At 46.5% G+C, this 25,025-nt stretch overlaps 1 protein-coding gene across 1 annotated transcript in view; it reads right to left on the reverse strand.

Annotated features, from left to right (window-relative positions):
* Positions 1-25,025, reverse strand: part of LOC121268973 (vasoactive intestinal polypeptide receptor-like) — a 53,729-nt gene that overhangs the window by 5,010 nt on the left and 23,694 nt on the right. The window contains exons 5-10 of the mRNA XM_041173276.1: positions 22,232-22,382; positions 17,648-17,708; positions 12,000-12,066; positions 5,319-5,410; positions 4,522-4,651; positions 2,980-3,021 (exon numbers count right to left, since the gene is read on the reverse strand). Of these exons, the coding sequence (XP_041029210.1) occupies positions 2,980-3,021; positions 4,522-4,651; positions 5,319-5,410; positions 12,000-12,066; positions 17,648-17,708; positions 22,232-22,382 (543 nt within the window). The remainder of the gene's footprint in view (positions 1-2,979; positions 3,022-4,521; positions 4,652-5,318; positions 5,411-11,999; positions 12,067-17,647; positions 17,709-22,231; positions 22,383-25,025) is intronic.

Raw genomic sequence — 25,025 nt, forward strand, 5'->3', positions numbered from 1 at the left:
CCGTAGACAGTGCCATTAGAGGCAGCATGCTGACTCTGCTGTTGTGTCACCCTTGATGACCTTGGTGGCCGTCCTCTGGCCGGCAGAACGTGTGCAGGTGCTGCCTGGGAGGGAGTGTCCAGCACCATGGCTGGACACTCCTCAGTCATCGCAGCCTCATCAGATGTGATGGACACTGGCAGAGGAGCTGCTGCCATCCTCTGGAGTGTCCCAAGAGGAGCCCACAGATGCGAGATGCAGCTCATCCACCTGCGGGAGGTTGTTTTGAACCTCCCTTTTGACCACTGATAAGACGGGCATCTAGCAGAGAGACTAGGCATCTCATTCATCTCTCACACTGGCAGTGACCTCCTGAGTTCGCTGCCAGTGTGAGGGCTTGCAAGTCTGAGCACAAACGCAGGAACCCCTAATTCTGTTCCTGGAACTACCTCCCCATGACAGTTGCCACTCTCTCTATGGAGGAGGCTGTGCACTCGGAGCTCCGGTTCGATGCAGTGCTCAAGCTCCATAGAGACTCCTCCAAATCAGAGACCATGGCATTCAGACTTTAAGGGATCCCTGGCAGATCTTCCCATGCATCCCACTGGACATTAGCATCGGCTACCTGATGGACGACTCCAGAGGCTCGTCATCTGCCTCGGACTCAGCATGGTCCTGGTCTCCAACAGTGTTCTGACTGCCAGCATTCTGGGTATTCTCTGCCTCGGCCAGCTCCCCATGCGAGTGTGATGTGCCCTCACCACTGTGCGCTCTGATCCGATGTGTCATTGCCAACTGTAGTGCCTGTGTCTGCGCTGGTGCTTGGTTTGAAAAGAGGATGTGATGCGATTGCTTCTGTCTGCAGCTTCTCCTCAGGTGTCAAGGGAAGGTCCTCAGGGCCTCCCCTTATGTCATAAGAGAGGGAGAGAATATGTCAGTTGATAATATTATACCAAAGTGACCGTGCGTGCACAATGGTTGCTTGTCACAATGAACACCATTGTGATTGGACGAGCAATGGAGACTCTTGGCTTGAACTTCTCATTGGAGATGCCAGGACCCTTCGTCTCTTACACACTCCCCCAGTCTCTCACCTGTCCACTGAACTCTTACCTTCCTCCGAGACTCCCACTTCTCTGCGACCTGTGGACCTTGCTCCACACTTGCATTCCATGTTAAAGATGCCCATCTCAAACTTTGAAAGGATCAGGAGGTTGGTCACCCCACCACCTATTCGTGCACGCTCCTGCACATTATGGCTTCTCTTCTCCTGTATGAACAAAAGTGCTTTCAATAGTCCACCCTCTACCTGCCTTGTGCCCCCCACCTCTGCCTCAGGAGGCCCAGATTGAGGTGCCTGTCAGATTTGCACACCTCACCTTTATCCACAACCAAGCCAAGTGGCCACATTGCCTGCTTTGGATGGAACAGGGATATGTGCCATTTGGCGCTCTGCATCTCAGCCTGAATGCCACGAAGATGGGCCACCCTCCAAGACATTTATACATAGCTCCATGCCAAGTCGGTACTCATCCTTGTGGAGTGCAGAAGGTCAATGAACCTTTGCCGGTGCTGGATCATGCCCGCTCACCTGGTAGAGTGGCCTGCTCTTGGCACCCTGTGGCATGAAGATCTCTTGACGGGCGCTCACTGTCTGCAGGAGAGTGTGCAGATGATCATCAGAGAAGCGGGGAGGCAAAGCACCCACTGGCATTGACTTTCTGCCTGGCGTGCCCAGCAGCTGCTGAGGACATAGCTCCTTCCAATTCAAAATGTTTCAAGTCTCTCTTGACCAGCTCCCGGAGACTCCTCACCAATGCCTGGTAGCCTTTAGGGGATTTTTAACCCCACTCTTGGTCCCCATTGAACCCGGCGCCTGCCACGCTCCCAACCCTGTCCCCTGGCCGTAGCTCCAGGTCAAGAAATGGGAAGTAGAGGCCTGGGTTTCTAGCCTCTGTATTTTGGCCCAGGGTTTCTATGGAGATGAGGTTGGCACCTCATTTTCCTCTGGGTGTTCTGGCAGGGTTGCCAGAGGCAGGGCCTCACATGAAGTGGATGGTGGATCATGCACAAGAATCCCCAACAGACAGGGATTGAGAGGGGCCAGCAGCAAGGTCAGGGAAGCCTGAAAAGATGAATAGTTTCAATTCTTTTGGTCTAAAGGCCTTCACTGTGGCCCCGCAGGCAGCCCCGAACCAGTGGGCCTGCACTGCAACTGTAGGGTTATACTGTCTCGTTCCTAATTACGGTGCAAAGTCCTGCCAGGCTAGCTAGGGTGGGTTGGCAGGAAAATTGGCTCTCACAAGATGTTGCACTATGTTCCTAAGGCATCCATGAAGACCACTAGCTTGGAAACTCTTGCGGTAGAAGAACAGCTGGACTTCACACTTACATGAGTCCAGCTCTGGAGACCACCAAACAAAACAACCACAATATCTTATATTTGTATAATGTCTTTGGTGTAATAAAATGTTTCAAGGGGCTTCAACAGAGTGTGATCAAGCAATTATGACATTGAGCCCCAGAAGCTGCATAAATATCTTAAAGGAGGAAAGCAAGGTATAGAGGTGGAGAGGTATTGGGAGGTGGAGAGGTGGAGAGATGTTGGGAGGGAATCCCAGAGCTTGGGGTCGAGGCATCTGAAGGTACTGCCACCAGTGATAGAAAAATTCAAACCCAAATCAGCTTTGCAATAAAGATATGGGAGTGCATCATGTAGACCTTTCCATATGGACATAGGACACTAGCTCCTCTAGCAACTATTCGAAATGTACATGAAACGGTTATAAATGTGGTACAATCAACAGGTCACATGATATGTTGCACATAGTCAGTCTGGCTGAGTAGATTTGAGTGGGTTGGTCATATACCAGAAGTCAGGCACCTGCCCGTCAAATCAACAGAGCTTGCATCGTTCCTGTAGAAAGCTTTGATCTGACTCCATCTGTATAATCAATGTAATACTGACATCAATGGGCTATGGAGTGTGGTTGGTCTTACCTCTCCATTCAAGAAACAGTAGAGTATTGCAACAATCAAACCCTAGGAACAGAGAAAATACGATCACACACTCTCCATTATTTACTTATAAATTCAGGCATTGAACTCAGCTGGAATGAAAATATATTGTGAATGGGATTGCTAGTAGACTGAGAATGGGTAAATTACTCTGCATATTTCGTGAACCAGTGGGGCATGAATTAGAAATTTAGGCATTCGGCTAACTAACCAATTTCCAAACATGAATTCTGAGCACAGACTGACTTTCTGGTATGGTGTGAGGACCTGTTCACTGCATACACCGAAGCTGAATGGTTACTCTATCGAATAACAGTCCAGGTCCCCGTGTACCTTGCATTCACTAGCACAAAGTACAACACCTGATAGAAAGCATCTCTCTTTATTTCAGGTCCTTACAGACTGCATGAAGCTTTAGCTAAGCAAAACTTTTTGATGTCCCTCCAATACCATATGCCGCATATATCTAAACACCATTAGTGATCGGGTAGTGTTTGTACCAACACCCCACTGGTTCTATCCTGCTGAATTAATATTGGAGGCCAGTCTGCTTATTTAAAGAATGTCGCTATTGTCCTCATGCAAGTATTCTTGCTATCGTGTCAGAAGAACAGATTAAAATCACGGTTTATTATAACAACTGAATACAGCGGATGCTGGAAGTCCAAATAAAAGAAGATAATGTTTGGAAATACTCAACAGGTCTGGCACCATCTGTGGAGAGATAAACTGAGTTCTGATTGAGTCACAACTTGAAACGTTAACTTATTTTCTGCCTCCTTAGATGCTGCCAAACCCACAGAGCATTTCCAGCATTTTCTGTTTCTATTTAAAATAGCAGGTCGTGAGAGATTGATATATTTTCCAGGTTGATTTCGACAGCTCTCCTGCCTGGTTTTTGTTGTTGGGTTGTAAAGCTATAATTGCCCATTCCAACTCCGCATCGTGACAATGTGTGACACTTTTCAATTTCCACAGGATCTATCCTGTGGGGTCTGATTTTAATGCAAAGTGAAAGACTTTGTTTTTGAGTACTTCAGCCTAGTTTCTGAAGGCAAGTTACTTGCTCCAACAGTAATGTTCTTTTAGCCAATTTAATTCAACAGGAGATTTTGAGACTGAGATCAGTAGACATTTGTTCAGAGTAGCGAGGGAATGTGGAGCAAAGATGGGTAAATGGAGTTGAGGTACAGATCAGCAGGGATCTAAATGGATTGTAGAATAAGCTCAAGGGGCTGAATGGTCTACTCTTGCTCCTATTTTCCATGTTAAGACAGCTTTAACCAAAGCAACATTTATAATTAATTACAAAACAAAAACAGAATTACCTGGAAAAACTCAGCAGGTCTGGCAGCATCGGCGGAGAAGAAAAGAGTTGACGTTTCGAGTCCTCATGACCCTTCGACAGAACTTTGTTTTGGATTTCCAGCATCCGCAGTTTTTTTGTTTTTATATTTATAATTAATTTCCATTTATATGTCTTCCAGAGAATCAGCTGTCATTCAAGAATATCAGGTTACCCACCTGGAAGGACCCCAGGGCTAGATCAAACACCATCCGGAAGTAGATGTTCAGATGGTCAGGGACAAATGCAAAGACAATGTAGTTTGCTCCAAATAGTGGGATGAGGAGCAAGGTGGACTTGGCCAGTCTCCTTTTAATAAAGAAATGCAACAATTAATAGCAAATCAGTTTAGATTTCATAGATTTGTAGATGAAATTATTTGATATAAGTAAATAAAGAGGTTCTCTAACCTACTGCACCTTGGTTAAATGGGGAAGGAAACTTCACCAGGCAGGCAGGAGTTTCCTAACACTTATTTAAAAAATACCAGATTTAAAATGAAGCTTTGAAGTCCCAGCAAAAACCTACAACTTTAGATCTCCTCTCCGTTGATGTCACTAAGAGAAGGGACTACCTAGGTCCTGGGGCAGCTTCACTTACTTTATCAAAGGTCAGTCACGGATCTGATCCATTGAGGGTTGACCCTGGGACTGTATCTACCAGTTGTATTTCTGCGGACTTTGACATGAGGAGCTCCTGATTGGCTCCCAGATTGGTGTCAAGTGTTCATTTTAATGGATGCAAAATCGAGGTGCACTTGTGCTGAAAATATAAACCTCTCCCCACCACTGCCCTTGATTAAGGTCAGATGGTGCTCAAAATGTGAGCTGCAAATGTTTACAAGATTGGAAGGAGGGGTTCATGTTCTGGGAACAATGACCGGCAGAAAGCCAATGAAAGCTGTACACACTGGGACCCAGGTCAGATGGGGTTTGCCGCTTGTGATGTGGGTTTTGGGGGGACACTCTGTACTTACAGGTATTGCCTATACTCCCTTCCTCTGCTGTCTGATGAGTACACTTTCTGGATGAGGATTTGGATGATGGAGATGAACAGGATGAAGTTCACCTAAAAGAAAAGGAAAACATCACAGTTTGGTGGAATTCAGCATTTCTGGCCTACGGTAAAACATCTGCTGTAATGTCTGACAGCAAAAACAGATGTTTAGACTCTGTCCAAGGGGTTGTTTAGTTTTTGAAATTTCTCCAATTTTTATTTGAAAAAGAATTTTCACCATATTTAAGCTGAGCAAGGGGATAGTATGATGCCCCCTGATATACTCTGAGTACTGCATGGGGTGAAATCATGCTGCGTGATATTAGTGTTCAGGCATGCTATGATTTTCCTTAGCCAATCCTGCTCCTAAGATGTTAGTAAGTTTACTTTAAATGGGTTAAGCTCCTCCATTAAAAAGGAAATAAGAAACTTCCTATGGACAGATTAAGAATTTGCTCTTTATAGTTTGCAATATGATTCTAACCTCTTTTCTGGGTTCTGGCTTTGAAGGCCATTCTACCAAGGCTCCTGGACAAGGACAGCTCCCTTTGGAAACAGCACTGAGATTCTGCTATTTCAACTCCAGTGAAACGTTCGCCCAGTCATTATCACATAGAATGTACAGCACAAAAACAGGCCATTTGTCCCAAGTGGCCTTTACTAGTGTTTATGCTCCACATAAACTTCCTCCTCTCCCCCTTTTCATCTAACCCTATCAGCATATTAATTGGGCTAAAACTTCCGAGCTCGCCAGTGTCAGATTTGGGGGGCGTACTCCAAAGGTGCGCTGGGGAATCCTTCTCGGAAATGCCCAGGTAAGGGTTCGCACGGTGATTGCCCAGAATTGCACACTTCCTCTGAACACTTGCGCTGCGATGGGAACCATCCGAAAATGTGATTTAAATCGCAAACTCCAAATGGTTCCGCCGGGGCTTATACCAGTAGTTACCCAGAAAAAGTTAGAAGCATTCAAACCTCTTTTAACTTCTGGGTACCTATTGTAAAGACCCAGACTGACTCCATGGGACTGCCCCACACCCCCGACACGATGGGAATCCCCCAGCCCCCGACCTGTCCAACCCCCAACCTCCAATCCCCGAACACCTGACCTCCGATCCCCCAGTCCCCGACCTTCGACAAGCCTACCCCACTCAACCTCCAACTTTGACAATCCCATTCCCCCAACACCCCCCACCCTCCGACGCTCCTCCAGGGCCTTGAACCCCTCCTCGCCCCCGACCTCGGACACCCCAACCTCCACCAGACCGCCAACCCAGCCCCTCCAGACTTCCAACTCCTCCCTGGATGTTGGACCCCCTCTGACCTCCGGCTCCCCCAAACCCCACCGCCCAATCCAGATCTTGGACAAACCCCCACCAGACCTCGGACCCCCTCCATCAGACCTCCATACCTCCCACCCACCCCAGACTTTGGACTACGCCCCCAGCCGGACCTCCTGCCCCCCTCCAGCCCCGGATGTTCACCTGCATCCCGGACCTCGAACCTCCGGGTCCCCAACTCCCCCCCCACCCTTCCGCCAACCTCTCACCATGACCCCCCACAGATTTTTGACCACCCCCCAACACCCACCCCGCAAGACCTCCCCCGGGCACCCTGGATGCTCCCTACCCCCAAATCCCATCCAATTACCTTCTCCTTGGCCTATCAATTACCGTGGCCCTTTAAACTTACCTGCTTTATGGCAGAAAGTGCTGTAAAAAAGGGGATGTGGTCTCCTTGAATCCGCTGGAGCTGCACTTTGCTGGGGCCTGCGGGGAGTCTTTCGATTCAGGCCCCAAGCAGCTCCGGCGAACGCAAGGGTCAGTGTAATTTTCAAGACCAGGTAAGTTTGGAGATATTTCTTCTAATTCCTGCAGGCCTGCACTTTCCGACGACGCTAGTTGGAAGTTATGGCCCACTTATTCCATTCTCCTTCCACTCCAGCTTCCCCTTAAATCCGTCTATGCTATTCACCTCAACGAGTCCATATGGTAGCGACTTCCATATCCTAACCACTCACTGCTGGAAGAGGTTTCTTCTGAATTCTCTATTGACTTTATTAGTGACTCTCATATTTATGGGCCTTCGGTTCTGATCAGCCTCATGCGTGGAAACATCCTCTCTATGTCTACCTGGCGCCCTCTATCTGGCTATTCCTCAGCCCTTTTCTCAGAGAAAAGAGCCCCAGGCTTTGCTGATAAAAGCAAAGCACTGTGGATGCTGGAAATCTGAAATAAAAACAGGAATTGCTCATCAGGTCTGGCAACATCCGTGGAGAGGGAAACAGAGTTCATGTGTGGGTTTCATGGTGGGCAGGAGCAGAGAACCCAGTGGCAGGTAAAAAGTTGGAAACCCGCCGGCGTAAAAACAGGTTGCAATTCTCCCGATGGTAGGTTAATGGCGGGTCGGTTATCTCGCCGACTAGAAGCTCGATCGCCATTTGCATTCATTAACATCTCATGAATGCTCATTAAAATAGCTGCTCGCTGGAATCTTATCAGGCCTTCCAATCTCGCGTCACGCCAGCAGGAAATTACGTCAGCCTCAAAGCCATTTGAAAAGGGCTGGTGTGTGCAAGTTGGACCTCAGTTCACTGGTAACTTCGAGGTGAGTGGAACATACATAGCCTACCTGCCATAGTGCTGCGCCGGTCTGGTTGAGATGAACGCCACACGGCTGGGGCTGTAGGGCTGGTCTGCACCTGCTCTTTGCCTAAGTTGTCCCGAAGGACATCACTGTGCTGTGGTACTCGTGCAGGCCTCCACTTTCAGGCACTGACCAGCACTGTGGCCGGGGCTGGGGAGTGCAGGGGTCTTTTACTCCTGGTGGCTGAGACCATTGTCCACCAGGACACCGCTGTGCAGTGGTAGTCAGGCAGAACTCCACTTTCAGAAACTAGCACTTCAACGGTTGGGGGGGTGGGGGTAGGCTATGAGGTGAGGGTGGAGATGATGAACACAAGGTGGGAAATGGGGAGGGAAAGCTGTGGAATGGCAGTGAGAGGGAAAGGTGAACGCTATGGGGCCCTTTCTGGCATCGTCCTCTAACTTGTTGTTGCCTCAAGAGAGATCAGGAGTCTGCTTAACGAGAAAGGAGGAAGAGCTCCTTGTGATGAAAGCCACTGAAAGCCAATGGTTTCATTAGCGCTGTTAAAGAGCGACTCAGAACTCAGTGGCTTCACATCACAGTCGCTGCATCTCAAGAGTAACACATCGGAATGTAAAATTTGGGAATGCAGGCAACAGTGAAGGAGGCACAGCTGTATCATATATGACAGTCTATCAATGAAGACCTGTCATGTGTTCGCCAGAATTGAAACTCCTAACGGGCCAAAGGGCATCCACTCATTGACCATGAACAACTGATTGGTCATTAAAATGCCACATCAGAGACTGGAGCACAGAGCTAGGTTGGGTCACTCATCTCACTGAAACTTTAGCATCCCACACAAGGCTCAAGATGTTACATATCTGTGATGCTATTTTGGTCACCTCGATGTGTGCGTTAGTGTTGTCTGCATTCCCAAATTCTACATTCCGATGTGTTACTCTTGAAATGCAGCGACTGTGATGTGAAGCCACTGAGTTCTGAGTAGCGCTAATGAAGCCATTGGCTTCCAGTGACTTTCATCACAAGGAGATCTTCCTCCTTTCAGGGACAAGGCAGCATCAGCCATCATGCAAGTAGGGCAGGAAAACCTATGGACCATTACAGTCTCCAAACGTTTCATCTTCTGAGCTTCACTTTCTTGCTCCTTGAATCATTAATGTCTTTAATATTTCCTTTCAGAGAAAAGGCAAAAGCAGATATGGATCCAGGGCTCAATGTTGCCTTTGTCAGGCTCCTAATGTAATGAAGGAAGCAAAGGAGGGAGAGGTGACTCCGTGCACAGCTCCAGCAGGAGGGTCATGGTTAAGAGGAGTCACAGCACGAACAGGAGGAGAGACCCAGACAACAGAGGTGAATCACCAGACCTGGGATTTATTGCAGAAGACTCTCCAATTACAAATGAGTGAGAGGCAATGCTGTGCACATCTGTGCTTGTCCTGAGCTCTGGTACATCACATATGCCACATTCTTTGTGAAGACCTGACTCCACATGGAGTTGGAGGGTATCCCCTGCCAGTGGCTTTGAAGATGACCACTGCATTCAATTTCTTGGCCTCTGGTTCTTTCCAGGGATCAACAGGCAGCCTGTTTAGCATCTCTCAATCCACCACACTTCGATGCATAAAGGAGGTCACAGATGCTCTTTACAGGAAGACCCATCATTATGTCAAGTTTGCTCGAGGGAAGATAGCCAGGCTGTGAGATTCACCGGATTCACCGCCATCTCAGGCTTCCCAAAAGTACAGGGTACAATAGGCTGCACCCATGTGGCCATACAGGCTCCATGGCAACAGCCCCTAATGTTTATAAACCGCAAGGGCTATCATTCCATCAATATACAACTGGTGTGTGATAACCGGATGTACATTACGTACATTTGTGCACAGTACCCTGGGAGTTGCCATGACTCCTACATCCTGAGTCACTCCCAGGTGCCTGAGATTTTCAAGGGGCCATTACGTCTACAGGGATGGCTGCTTGGGGTTAAGGGCTACCCACTGAAATGCTGGCTGATGACACCAGTGCATCGCCCTCAGCGTCGTTCTGAGGAGAGATACAATGCTGTTTACAGCTCCACATGTCCCTTATAGAGCAGACCACAGGGCTTCTGAAGATGTGCTTCAGATGCTTGGACTGCCCAGGTGGTTCACTCCAATACACTCCCGACAGGGTTTCCTGCATCATTGCAGTGTGTTGCACCCATCACAATCTGGCTATGCAAAGAGGTGACTCCTCTGCACCAGAGGTTGGTCTGGAGGAGGATGAGAGCTCATCGGAGGACGAAGATCCGGATGCCCAGGAACCTCAGGAGACTGTTGAGGGTCAGTATGAGCGCAATCATGCTATGGAGGAAGGAAGACATGGGAAATGTGCCCGTGATACGTTAATCGCTGACAGATTTCAGGAAGAGTAAAGTTAAGTGATGGAATATGGCCACATCTCTCCTAGCCCTCAATGCCATTTTCTTTCATCTCAGGGGATGTTCAACCACTTGCAGCGAGAATGAGTCCCACATTCACTCTTGCACATTCTGGCCTCATGAATCGCCAGGCCATGATCTTTGCTTTGACAGTTGGGCCCTGAGAGTGAGATCACTCTGGGAACTGAGAGTCCACTGAGGGACAAGAGCGATTCGAGTGAAGACTTGAAGCCTTTGCTACCATCTAATGACACAAACACAGCTGTGTCTGAGATGTGGACATGCTGAGGGATCTCCTCCTCCCGTGCATGTCTTTTCTTCTGCCGCTACCACTGAGGAGACACAAATGCTGCTAGGTTATCAATACTGATCGGCTGCCCTCACTCAATGGTGCTCCTTGAGGAAGAAGGGTTAGAAATGCTCACATCACACACTTCAAATAAAGATTTAAACACATCTCCCTGACACAAGGGGTGTGGAGACTAGTTCCCAGTGGGATGGGCACCGCTGAAACTACCCGGCACCGCACTTAGTCCCATAAATGGAAAATTCCGTCCAATGTATGAAGTCCGCTGAAGTAGAACCATACGGAGTCGATGTGTTAACTCTGTTTCTGTCTCCACGGATGATGCCAGCTTACTGAATTCGTCCAGCATTTCCTGTTTTTATCCAAGACTTTCCTGATCTTTCCTGCTTAGTATAACCTCTCAGCTCTGATATCATCCTTATAGATCTTTTCTGCACCTTCTCCAGTGTTTTTGTAAGGGGGACTGGAACTGTGCACAGTGTGATTGTAACAACAGAACCATGGCTGCGGCAACGTTAAGAAAAAGTACATGCAGGTATACATGTGTGAAACTCTAAACACTGAACTAATGTCCTCAGCTGTACCTCTTGATGTTAGCTGCGTCTCAGCAGTAGTTCTCTCTGAGTCAAAATGTTGCGGTTTTAAGTCCAACTCCAGAGAGTTGAACACAAAATCCAGACTGACAATCTAGTGCAGTACTGAAGAAGTGCTACACTGCCGGAAGTGCATTTTTCCAATGAGACATTACACTCTCTCAGATGGACATAAAAGGACTCAAGGTATGATTTTAAAGAAGAGCAAGGGAGTTGTCTCTGCCATTGTTGCCAATATTGATTGAAAATTGGCTAAAAAGGAAGAGATCAATGAACATGCAAAAAAACAGTTCATCTGGTTGTTTTCACATTGCTGTTTGTGGGAGCTTGCTGTGCAGAAGTTGTATGGCATATGTCCTCCATTACAACAGTGACTATGCTTCAATAAATACTTCCTTGGTTATATAGTTCTTTGGACCCTACAGAGGCCGTGAATGGCATTGTAGAAACTTGTGTCTTGCTTTCTTATCTCTCAGGGATGAACTGAGGACTGCAGATGGGAAAATCAAACAGGAATGATCCAGACCACTCCTGTGTTCCTCCTAGTCGCCAACCTCAGACTGGCACTAGCACAAAGGCATGAGGATTTCTTGCCCTCACTCTCAGCCGGTGCTAGCGTGAGACCCAGGGAGACCCGAAGCAGGAAAAAACAGAGAAAATACCATCACAAATGCTGTACAATCATGATTGACAATGCGAATGTCATCGCAGCTATACAGGAGGAACACTCACCAAAATTGTCATAGAAATCGGAGCCTTAATAATCCAAAAGTATGGAGAGGCAATGGATTCCCAGCACCTAAAAGAAATATCCAGTTAAAAGCCAGGTTTTTTTTTAACTTTTGTAATAAGTAACCTTGTAGAACTCCCAGAATACTTGAGTGAGCTGATTTCAGCAAGGGTACCAATGTACAGAGTGCATCAACTGACCACACATAATAGTGCAGAATGAGAACAGTTAACCAGGGTTCCTCATCATGATCTCCATCTAGTGACTCCCACTGGAAGGTGTGTTTGTGTGTGTGTGTGTGTAATGCAGCCTCTGTGTGTGTCGGGGTGTGTGTGTGTGTTGGTGTGTGTGTGTGTGTTGGGGGGTGCTGTGTGTGTAGGGGTGCAAGTGCATGTAGGTGTGCATGTAAGTGTGTGGTGTATATGGGGGTTGTGTGTGTAGAGATGTGTGTGTGTGTGCGTGTGTGTGTATAGTGTGTTTAGGGGTGTGGTGTGTATAGGATGTGTGCAGGGTTTGTGTGTGTATGTGTATAATGTGTGTAAGAGTGTGGTGTGTAAGGTGCGTGTGTAGGGTGCGTGTATGTTGTTTGTATGTGTAGGTCATGTGTGTAAGGTGTGTGTGTGCAGAGTGTGTGTGAAGGTATGTGTGTAGGGTGTACATGTATGTTGTTTGTTTGTGTAGGTGGTGTGTAGGTGTGAGTGTAGCTGTGCATGTGTAGGGATGAACATGTGGGTGTGTAGGGCAGCTTTTCAGTGTGTGAATGTGTGTCTGTTGGAGTGTGTGTGTAGGGGTGTGTGTCTAGGGGTGTGTACGTATGTTAGGGGTACATGTGTGGGTGGGTGTGTTTGGGTGGGCGTGCTGTCTGGCACTCAATTTGAAAAACTTCAATGGCCAAATATCTGATAACACTCATCATCCAGGCTCACCCAGGGAGAATCTCCTCTGGACTGGATACTGGAGGGCAGCTGTAGTGATTGAAGGTATAGCATTTCCTACTGCCTATCAGGGGTCACCTGATTGCTCTTGGAGACTCCAGCCAATGAACCCTAAGCACGGGTAAACCTAGTTGGGGGTCAAGCATGGTTCAAGCATGTAGCTTCTGAAAAGCTGTTTGTAATAAAGTTATCTGTTTCTTGTTGAAACCTGTCTGCTCCAAGTCATTACATTTAGCGACAAGGGTAAAATAGCTCTGACACTGCATCTCACCTTGTTGACGTGGGTATATGGAACCTTCAGCAAAAAAGAAATTTATACTCACCAGTCATGTCACTCTTCGACTGAATCAATCCTTATGACGCGACTATAGCGGACTGGACCCAGTATACAGAGAGCTTTGGTTTTTACTTCATGGCAAATGAAATAACCACAGAGGAGAAGCAGAAAGCAATCCTTTTGAGTGTCTGTGGTAACAAGACATACAACCTCATCCGCAGCTTGTTGGCCCCAAACACACCCAATTCTGAATCTTTTAGTGAATTAGTAGACCTGGTGAATTCACGTTTTCAGCCAAAGCCATCTGTGATAATGCAGAGGTTTAAGTTTAACTCCAGAGTGAGGGGTTAACCCCAGGAGAGTCCATTGCAACCTATATAGCGAAGTTGAAGCAGTGGACTGAGCACTGTGACTTGGGAATCACAGTCAATGAGATGCTGCGGGACCCCGATTAGTTTGTAGAGTTCACAATGCTGCCATTCAACGCAGTTTACTGGCAGAAGTCAACATTAATTTGAAGAGCATGCTGGAAATAGCATTAGCTGTGGAAAGTGCTGTGAGGGACTCACAGGCTTTACAGAATGTATAACATGGCATGTTCCTCATGTGGGGTGGGAACCTCCCGCCGGGTGTGGCTCAAAGACCAGAGACACAGCAGCGAAATGAGAGGCAATGTCCACTGTTAGAAACAGGGAAAAGCCAAGTAGAAACACTTCAGCAGCGACTCCAAGGTTAATCTGTTATAGATGATGGGGGTGACCATGGACTGGACACCTGCAGATTCGAGGAGGCAGAATGCCATAATTATCATAAGAAAGGTCACGTAATAAAGCAATGCAGGGCGAAATCGAAACAGCCCATAAAGCAGCAAACCACTATGATTGAATTGAATAATACAACAGAACCTGAAGATGCAATCCTGACATCCATTCCCTGTACAATGTCACAACACTAAAAACCGAACATATTACTGTCACAATCCAAGTGAATGGGAAGCCACTAGTAATCGAGGTAGATATGGGAGCCTCAAGCACAGTGGTGGGTGAGCACAGGTTTAAATACCTAAATGAAGGTACCCAGCCACTGAATCTGGAGCAAACAACGGCTCAATTGAAAACATACACTGGTGACCCCATACAGGTAAAGGGCGTCACCATAGTACCTGAGCCCTATAGGCAACAGACAGCCCAGCTTCTAGTGATCATAGTGAAGGTGAAGGACCTAGTCTTCTGGGTCGAGACTGGTTACAAAAAATTAAGTTCAATTGGACTGAAATACTTCACTTGAGAACAGGAGGAGTTCCTGAGCTGCTAAGAAAATATGAATGTATTTTGTGACGAATTAGGGAGATTAAAAGGCTTGCAAGCAAAAATATATGTGGATTCTCAGGCGACACCACATTTCTTTAAGGCCAGACCTGTGCTTTATGCCCCAAAGGAGAAGGTGGATGCAGAACTGTGCCAGTTAGAAAAGCAGGGCATCATTCAACCTGTCCAATTCTCAGAATGGGCAGTGCCCATAGTCCCAGTGATGAAACCTGACCAAACTATACACATTTGTGGGTCTTTAAATTGACTGTGAACAAGGCAGCCAAACTAGATGAATATCCTATCCCGAGGATAGACGGCTTGTATGGAAAGCTAACTGGAGGCAAATCTTATACAAAACTGAACATGAGCCATGCTTTTCAACAACTAGAGCTGGATAGCACACCTAGAGGGTATGTAACCATCAACACACACAAAGGACTTTATCAATATACTACCCTTGGTAATATTGTCTGCATGTGCAGTCTTCCAAAGGACAATGGAAAGTCTTTTGTAAGGAATTCCCGGAGTAGTAGTGTACCTGGATGATGCTCTGATCACAGGGTCAACTGGAGCCGAACAGTTGGTCAACCTGGAAGAGGTGTTAAGAAGATTCTTGGAAACCGGAGTATGATTAAAGAAAGAGAAATGTACATTCCAAGCACCAGAAGTTACTTACCTTGGTCACAGGGTGGATGCAATGGGTTTGCATCTGGTAGAAGAGCAAGTTGGGCAATCAAAGAGGTGCTCTCTCCGTCTAGTGTAACCAAAGTCTCTTCTGGGCATGATCAATTATTATAGCCACTTCTGGCCAAATTTGCCAACAGTGTTAGCACTTGTTATTGAAAAAGAATCATTGCTGGTCATGGAATTTGCAACAAGAAGAAGCCTTTGTGAAAGTTAAGAAGCTATTACATTCATTGTGTCTACTGGTACATTATATTGATATTAACGTGTGATGCTTCCTTATGGTGCGGGAGCTGTACTATCACGCAGAATGGAAGTTGGATCAGAAAGGCCGATCGACTATGTCTCCAGAACCCTTTCCACAGTTGAAAAGGATTACTCCCAACAAGAAAAGGAAGGTTTCTTGCTGATATTTGGAGTGAAGAAATTCCAACAGTATCTGCCTTCACCATTGTTTTGGATCACAAAGCATTAATGGGTTTATTCAGTAAGGATAAAATCATTCTGACAATAGCATCAGCAAGAATACAACATTGGGCTTTCATATTATCTGCCTATGAGTACACCTTTATGTGCCGTCCTGGCTTGCATATTGCATATTGCGGATGCACACAGTCATCTCCCATTACCAGATAGCTTTGTATATGCTCCTGTTCCACAAGAAGTTGTGCTTGTACTGAGTTTCTTGGATTCTTCACCTGTGCGAAGCAAATCAGGAACTGGATGACCAAAGATCCAATTTTGCCAAAAGTCTGAGACCTTGTATTGTAAGGGTGGTAAAATTCATTAGTGTCTGAAGAGATGAGACCATTCCATGCCCGAAAAACCGAGTTAAGTTGTCAAGGTGGAATGGAATCTTGTTGTGGGGATCAAGAGTCAGCCGTCCCTTTGCAAGTAAGTGAACCGCTTTTGATAAAGCTTCACAGTGCACGTCCAGGCATATCGAAGATGAAAATGCTTCCGCAAAGCTATGTCTGGTGGCCAGGCATTGACGGTGACATTGAAAGCATGGTCAAGCACTGTCTCCATTGTCAGCAACAACAGAAGTTGCCTGTTGCAGCTTCACTGCATCTGTGGGAGTGGTCTGGTTAACCCTGGGTTAGACTACATGTTGATTATGTAGGATCATTCTTAGGTACCATGTTTTTATTGATCGTAGATGCACATTCTAAATGGATGCATCTGTATGAAGTCAGATCACTGACATCGAGCGCAACTATTGAAAAGCCCCCTCATTGTTTTAGTATACATGGCCTACCAGAAGTCATCATTTTGGATAATGGTACAGTCTTTACCAGCACAGTGTTTCAGAGATTCATGAATTTAAATGGAATCAGACACATTAAAACAGCAACATATCATCTTATCATCTCTCATCAAATGGTTTAGCTGAAAGAGCTGTGCAAACTTTCAAATCTGGAATGAAAAGGTTATCAGAAGCTACTCTAGAAACTCAACTTTCCTGCTTTCATCTCAATTATTGTACAACACCTCATTCAACTACGGTTCAACACTGTCTGAATTATTGATGAAATGCTGCCTACATACAACATTAAGTCTGGCGTTTCCAATTTTGGAGGGGAAGGTAGAGAAGAATCAGAGTAATCAAAAATTGAATCATAATATTCATAATAAAGCTTGAAGAGTCACTGTAAGGGATACAGTTTTCATGTAGAATTTTGGAAGTGGACCTTGTTGGGTTTCTGGTACAATTGTCTCAGAAACTGGTCCCTTGTCCTTCCAGATGGAATTGGAAGACCGAGTTGTTCAAAAACATGTGGATCATCTTAGGAGTAAAGGGATGGTCCAACATCCAGTGATTCCACCTGTGATTGACGTCGAACCATTAATCCCTAAGGTGAAGATTGACCTAGAATAGACATTGTCAATGTCTCTGTAGATTTACTTAACTCTGAACTGCCACTTTCTAATAATGTACCTGATGTTGCAGTTCCTGATCATGTCAATCCAGTGGGAAAACCTCAAGTGGCAGAGCTACGCCGGTCTAACTGAATAAGGAAACCACCTCAAAGACTTAATCTTTAATCACCTGACCTGTATATGTGTATTTGTTGTGAGTTATTCAAATGTTCTCTGTAAATAGGAAGTGTAAAAAACTAAAGCGGTAGTAAATATAGTGATTGAAAGTATAGCCTTTCTTACTGCCTATCAGGGGTCACGTGATTGTTCTTGGAGTCTCTGACCAATGAGCCCTAAGCGCAGGTTATCCGGGGCAGGGTGGACATGGCTTTTCCAGTTGAGGGCCAGGTTCCAGCATATAGATTCTGGAAAGCTCTTTGTAATAAAGTTATCTGTTTCAAGTAGAAACATGTCCGGTATGTCAAGTCATTACAGCAGCTGATGTCTGGAATTGGAAACAGTAAGAATCAATTAGAAAACAGCTTTCACATTGCTTTAATTTCGATAGACCTGTTTTCTCTTACCCGGTATTACTATAGTGCAGCATGGCAAGTGTCCAACCGATAGTGATCAACAGTGGAGTACCTATAGAAACAGAAATAGGGTCATCAATGGTATAAAACAGAAGTATTGTACCTCAGACTGTGATTCTCCCCATGGTGAACAGCACAGTTGCAGGTGGTCAGCAAGTCTATTATTTTCAAAATGAACCTATTCCTTCATGATGGGATTAAGGAAATCGGATTAAGAAAATTGATAATGCAATTAAGGGATTAATGTAATCAGTTAAAACAAAACACTCCTCATCCTCCTACTCGTTCTTTTGTCAGGTTTAGTGGTTGAATTTTGGTTAGTGAGGACAGAGACTTGTGTCAATAACAATAAATGACAGTTTCAGCAGGTTCGCAGTCAATATGGTGAAGCGGCAGTATGCATTGGCTGCCATTTTCAGTGCCCGCCAGTGTCCGGCGTGTTTGGTGGTGTGAGTGGACAATACGGCCAGAAGGCCAAGAATCGGTTTCCCAACGTTGTGAAACCAGTTTGCGATTGTCTGCTCCGCCCACTGATGACAGGTCACGTTTCCCACCATCAGATGTCAGGAACCTCATTGTAATATGTCAGCATATCATTATAAGGCCAGCCTGCCTGACTCATCCCCGCCGCTGGATCGTCTGCCCACGTCAGCAGGAAAATACGCCGACGTGTTTCACAGCTGCATATATAAGGCGTGCACTTGACGGCCGCACTTCGCTTGGGACTTCACGGTTTGTTTGCCTACCTTGCTTCAGGCAGCACTCACAATCATCAGCGACAGGCTTCACAAACTTTTAGGGGGGGCTCACATGTAGATCTCTACCTACCAGATCAGCCATATGTGGGTGGAATTTCAATGGTTGCAGGGCTGGGTATTGCTTGGGGAAGAGGGAGAAGTGGCCTCAGGCAAGGGAAAAGGCTGCAGGATGACAGGGGAAAGAGGGTAACCCAGGGACTGTGTGGGGCCACATGTTGATCTGTGCAAGTGGCCTCAAGATGGTGAGGGCTGAGGAGGTGGTCTCCAGAGGAGATGAGGCCAGATGGAGATGTAAGGTTGTGAATGAAAGAATGAGTGGTGATGTCCCTTGAGCTGGCAGTGAGTGAGGTGTCAGTGAATGTGTGATGAGCTTGAGTGTGTGAGTTTAGAGTGATGAGATGATTGCCTTACCCTGGCTGTGCGGATGAGATCATTCATCTATCTGCATTGGACCATCATTCTCTTCTGTGCAACATTGGCACTGATCACCACTACCATCGCCTACCAAGACGGAGTGGTAATGTAGCTGCCCTTCCTATGGTCAAAGTGGGGGTAGAGGACATCACAGTGGACCTCCAGGGCATCCAAAGGGCGCTCGAGGGCTGCAGTCTACTTGCTTTTCTGGACCATGTTTTCTTTGCTGCAGTCCTGGGCTAGGAGCATTGAGTGCGGCTGTACTTTAAATGTGGCACCCGGCGTGATGAAGTGGCGAGGTGATGGCGTGGCAGGCAAATTGGAGCCCGCCCGCCCACCATCGAAACGGTGTGTTTCCTAGGAATGCATGAGTAATGTGGCGGGTTTGGGATGATACAATGTGAAAACCCATCAGTGCGGTTGGCAGGTACCGCACTTGGGGCAAATCTGGGGTGATTCTGTAACGGTGGAACATAGCCTCTCAGAAGAATGTCTCCTGGGATATGACAACCCTTTCCACCATTTTTCTGAGCCTGGTCTAATTTATGAATTAGAAAGGTAGAATTATAGAAAGGTATTAGCAGAGTGGGAGGCCAATCAGCCTGTCATGTCTGTGCCAGCTCTCTGCCAGAGCAATTCAGCTAATCCCATTCCCGTTTCCTTTCCCTGTAGTCCTGTAAATGGTTTCTCTTCAGTTGTTTACCCAATTCCCCTTTAAAACCCAGGACTGACCCTATCTCCACCACACTCTCAGGCAATGCATTCCAGATCCTAATCACACGCTGTGTAAAATATGTTTTTCCTCATGGTGTTTTTGATTCTTTTTCCAATCACTTTCAATCGGTGTCCTCTAGTTCTTGACCCTTCAGCCAATTGAAACAGTTTTGCTCCACCTACTCTGTCCAGACCCCTCATGATTTGGGAACCCTTCTCTTAAATCTCCTCTAAACCTTCTCTTCTCAAAGGACAATAGCCCCAGCTTCTCCAATCTATCCACATAACTGAGGTCCCTCATCCCTGGAACCATTCTGGTAAATCTTTTCTGCACCCTCTCTCGAGCCTTCACATCCTTTCTAAAGTGCGGTGCCCAGAATTGGACACAATCCTCCAGTTGAGACCGAAAGAGTTTTATAATGGGCCCACTGCCATCTTGGTTACAGTGATATTCACCAGGAGGGAGGAGAGGCGATGGAATAGAGGAGGAAAAAGATCTCGCACAGGGTAAAGAAAGTAAAGGTTGCATTTGTATAGCACCTTCATGACCTCAGGACACCTACAGTGCTTTATAGCCAACGAAATATATAAAGCTTCATAAAATGACACCGAGTTTAGAGACAGAAACAGGCCATTTGATTTAATTGCTGTACATTAGTGTTAATGTTCCACATGGACATCCTGCAGGTCCTCTTCATCTATCCAAGCATGTAATTTTGGAAACAAGGTAGCTAATTTGCGCACAGCAAACTCTCACTAAATGCAATGAGGTATTGACCAGATAATCTGTTTTGGTAATATTGGCTGAGGGATAAATATTGGTCAGGACATTGAGGAGAACTTCTTTAAATAGATTCACGGGATCTTTTATATTGCCTGAGACAGCAGGTGGAGCTGTGGTTCAAAACCTCACTCAAAAGACAGCACCTCTGGCAGTGCAGTATTCGGCCTAGATTATAGGCTGAAGCCTCTGCAGTGGAACTTGAACCTGTAACCTTCCTTTTCAGAGGCGAGAGTGGTACCACTAGGACATGGGCAACAAAAAAGCATCACGCCTTCCAGAATGAATAAAGAGAACTGTTTTTTGACATCTTTGAAGGTGGCAGGACTTGTTTATAAGGCTGTTAAAAAAGCATTTGGGATCTTTGGCGTTATAAATTGAGTCATAGTGTGGAATTTTCCCATCCCCCGTTTGTGGATTTAATGGAGGGTGGGGGGTGGTGGCGGTTGTGGGGAACAATGCAGCGTAAGCTGAAAAGTCAGTTTCCTACCAGCTTAAAATGATGGCAGGAAAGTGCGCTCCTGCCCATCAAGGGGGGTCACCATTCCTGCCAGAGGCCAGTGTGAAACCACTTTATACCCCACTTATGCAATCCAGATGAAGGCCCGAGCAGAATTGTCCCCCCTGCCCAATCATCGGCACCATAAGCGGGTTTTCTCACTGATCCAGAACACGTTGGACCTGCCTGCAAGAAGGCCTGGGGCAGCTCGCAGAGATCGGAAGGGAAGATGGAGGCCTCCAGACCCTGGAATACCATGTGCAGCAGCGGGTGAGTGGAGCATCTACAGTGTGGATCTTCTAACTTCAGGACCTTCTAGGAGGTCCACCTTCTATCTCCAGGATCTTCCAGGAGGTGGATTTCCTGACTTTAGTGGTAGATCAGTTGATGTCTGGGTGCCTTTTAAATGTAGTGCCCGGATATGATGGCAGGGTGCGAGCCATCCAGCCTGACCTGCTGCGCTACGTCGAGAAACCCTCGTCTGCATAAATAATTAGGTCAATGTCACGCGATATGATGTGAATTCCCAGCAGCCTCCGCGGCAGGAAACTCTCCCCATTCCCACTCCTGGCAAGAGACTTAGTTCCGGAATGGAAAATTCCGGCTAGGGAGCAAGGAAATCAATGTAAACTTTTATAAATCATTTATTATGTCTCAGCTAGAGTATTGCCTCCAATTCTGGGCACCACACTTTAGGAAGGACATCAAGCAGGTAATAGCAGATTTGCCAGGATGGATAAAGGTGTTCAGTTATGTGGAGAGAGTAGAGAAGCTGAGATTATTGCCCTTGGAGCAGAGAAGGTTAAGTGAAGTTAAAGGCAAAATACTGAGGATGCTGGAAATCTGAAACCAAAATGAAAAATGCTGGAACAACTCAGCAGGTCTGACAGCATCTGTGGAGAGAGAGAGACAGAGTTAACGTTTTGAGTCTGTATGACTTTTCTTCAGGAGTTTGAAGAAGGGTCATACAATCTCAAAATGTTAACTCTGTATTTCTCTCCACAAGTTAAGTGAAGATTTAATAGATTGTTCAAAATTATGAGGGTTTGGATAGAATAGATAGGGAGAAACTGTTTTCACTGGTGTGAGGTTTGGTAACTGGAGGATACAGATTTAAGATAATTAACAAAAAAAGCCAGGGAGAGATAAGCAGTACTTATTTTTATACAGTGGGTTTTTATGATCTGGCATCTGCTGCCTGAAAGGGCAATGGGAGCAGATTCAACAGTAACCTTCAAAAGAGAATGGGATAAATAGTTGAAAAGGAAAAAATGTAGAGAGCTATAAGGAGGGAACAGAGGGAGTGGGACTAATTGGGTAGCTCCTTCAAAGAGCCAGCAGAGGTACATGGGGCTGAATGGCTTTTTTCTGTGCTATACGATTATGTGAATGAAAAGAAAATGCCTTACCCCAGGCCATCACGATGTACCACCAGAAATATTTCCTCTCAGTGAAGAAGACCACGATGAGTGTGTGGAGATACATGCCCTCAGCCAACAGCCAGAAGAAATTTGCTGTGATACTGAACTGGAGGAAGGCGACTGCAGCTTTGCAAGATGGCTGGGAAAGACACAAACTGACATTACCCTCATTTCTCAACCTTTATTCACCCACCCATCCCAGCATACAGTCCTCCTGTGAATCACCCTCAGAGTTTCCCATTGCATTTAACCCTATTGTAAGGCATAAAGCCTGTGCTCAGGTTATTTACAGCATGTGGTCTCTTTATTTCTGGGATTCAGTGCTTGTTTGTCACATTGTAACAGAACAATCTTATAAGCTCTTTAATCTTGCCAATTATGACATTCTACAGGATCTCTTCCGGTACGAGTGACTTTGAGTCAAAGGAAACATCAGATGATAATTCCCCTTGGTCAACATGTCTGAACTATAGCCCATGTGAACATCCACTGATTGGCTTCTAGCATCACTGATGGTGGCTGCAGGATGAAGTGGGCCAGTTGATAGGGTCCCCTGCAGAGACTCTGCCATTCTCGTTGCATCTGGAACAGTGCCAGCCTTGGATGCCATACAAATGCAGCTGACAGGCACAAAATACAGGCTGAAAAAGCGATTTTTCTCTTGCTGGTCTGAGTGAGCCAATTCCCTCTTTAATACAAGAACGTGCACTCCCTCCCTCACAGTTAACACCAACACACACAAAAAAGCAATCATGGGGACTTGTCAAGCTGACTAAAAAAAGGTACTGGGTGGGGGGGGGGGGGGGGGGGGGGGGGGGTGGGGGGGGGGGGGGGTGGGGGTGGGGGGGGGGGTGGGGAGGGATCTGAGAAAGGGACTAAGCGGGGAAAAGTGCATAGCTGAATAGATTAGGAATTAACATAAAAATGAGCATATAAAAATGTTATACGCATATAAATAGTAAAAAGGGTAACGAAATGAAGGGTGTGGCCAATTGGAGAGCAAGAAGAAGATATTCTTGTACAGGCAGAGGGCATGGCTGAAGTGCTAAGTGACTACATTGCACCTGACTTTACTAGAGAAGTGGGTGGCCCTCCCGTGACGGGCACCTTATTGGCCACTGGCAATGCAATGTCCACCTGTCCCATCGTAAAAGTCGGTCTTGTCTCAGGGAGCTGCAGGTGTCAGTAGTCACCTGCCATAAGAGGCTGAGCCTTCAAGGCACTGGCTCAGATGGAGTCATTTATTTTTATTTATTTATTTTTCATGTCTCTGTCTGTATGCCCTGTATTGGGGGCCTTGCCTCCTTCCAGCGGAATCTTGGTGCCCATCCTGTTTGCCCCGTGGAGGGGCATGTGGCTGAGGCGCAAGCAGCCAACGCTATTGCTGGTGTTGCTCCTGCTGCTGCTGGAGCAGTTGTCAGTGGGTGCGGACTCTGCTCCTCACCCTCGGCAGACGTGAAGCTGCCCTGGAGCCATGGTGAAGGCAGACAGCTGGGAAGTGCAGCTGAAGGCAAATGAAGGGCCAGGCAGGCAAAGTGCCTTCAAAGAAGTTGGCAGTCACTTGTCAAGCAGAGATAGCGCTCTCTTTGAGCAGAAGTACAACTGCCTCTCACATGGCTATGGCTGTAGCTCTTCAGTTTCACTGATTAAAGACTTCCAAGCCTGTCAGTTTTCCTGAAGAAACTCTTCCCATTGTGCATTCACCTCGCTGGCCCTGGTGAGTTGCTGACAGGTTGGGAAACAGGACCTCTGGCTGGGAAATCCAAAATTGTGAGTTAAAAGAGATTTTAATTGGCTTTTTGATTACCTTAATTTACTTACCTGACAGATCCAACTGGGCGGGGTTGGGGGTGTGTAGTGTCCCCATTTGCCTTATATCAACCCCACAGAAATCCGTTGAGCCTACTCAACCTCAACACCACTTTCCCACCCGCTCCCCCTTTTCCCTTGATTTCCTGAGAGACTAAAAATCTGTCTCAGCGTTATCCATTCACAGGATGTAGGTGTCACTGGCTGGGCCGGCACTGATTGCCCATCCCTAATTGCCCTCGTTCAGAGGCATTGGAGAGTCAACCACATTGCTGTGGGTCTGGAGTCACATGTGGACAAGACCAGGTAAGGATGACAGATTTCCTTTCCTAAAGGGCATTAGTGAACCAGATGGGTTTTTACAACAATCAGCAATGGTTTCATGGTCATCATTAGACTTTTAATTCCAGATTTATATTGAATTCAAATTCCATCATCTGCAGTGGTGGGATTCAAAAGCAGGTTCCCAGCACATTACCCTGGGTCTCTGGAGTACCAGTCCAGTGACAATACCACTATGCCCACTGCCTCTCCTCAATCAAATTTGAATTCCACCAGCTGCCGTGGTGAGATTTGAACCCATGTTCCCAGAGCACTAACCTGGGCGTCTGGATTACTAGCCCAGTGACATTACCAAAACACCACAATCTCCTCTTCTTGGAGATTCATAACAATGGAGCATCCACAATTCTGGGGTAGAGAATCCTAAAGATTCGCATCAATTTGAGTGAAGAAATTTCTCCTTATCTCAGTCCTAATTGATTATCCACTTATCCTGAGACTGTGCTCCCATGTTCTAGATTCCCAGCCAGAGGAAATGACCTCTCAGTGTCTCCCCTGTCAAACCCCTTCAGCATCTTACAGAGGGCAGTTGGTGTTGGGATTCTGAACCCACGTTAATTTCAGGGGATTTAACTCCTCACCTGTCGGCCAACCTGCCTCCCCTCGCCTGGGACAACTCCCCCCGTTGAAT

This window comes from Carcharodon carcharias, chromosome 23, assembly GCF_017639515.1.
Source record: "Carcharodon carcharias isolate sCarCar2 chromosome 23, sCarCar2.pri, whole genome shotgun sequence".
Classification (NCBI taxonomy): domain Eukaryota; kingdom Metazoa; phylum Chordata; class Chondrichthyes; order Lamniformes; family Lamnidae; genus Carcharodon; species Carcharodon carcharias.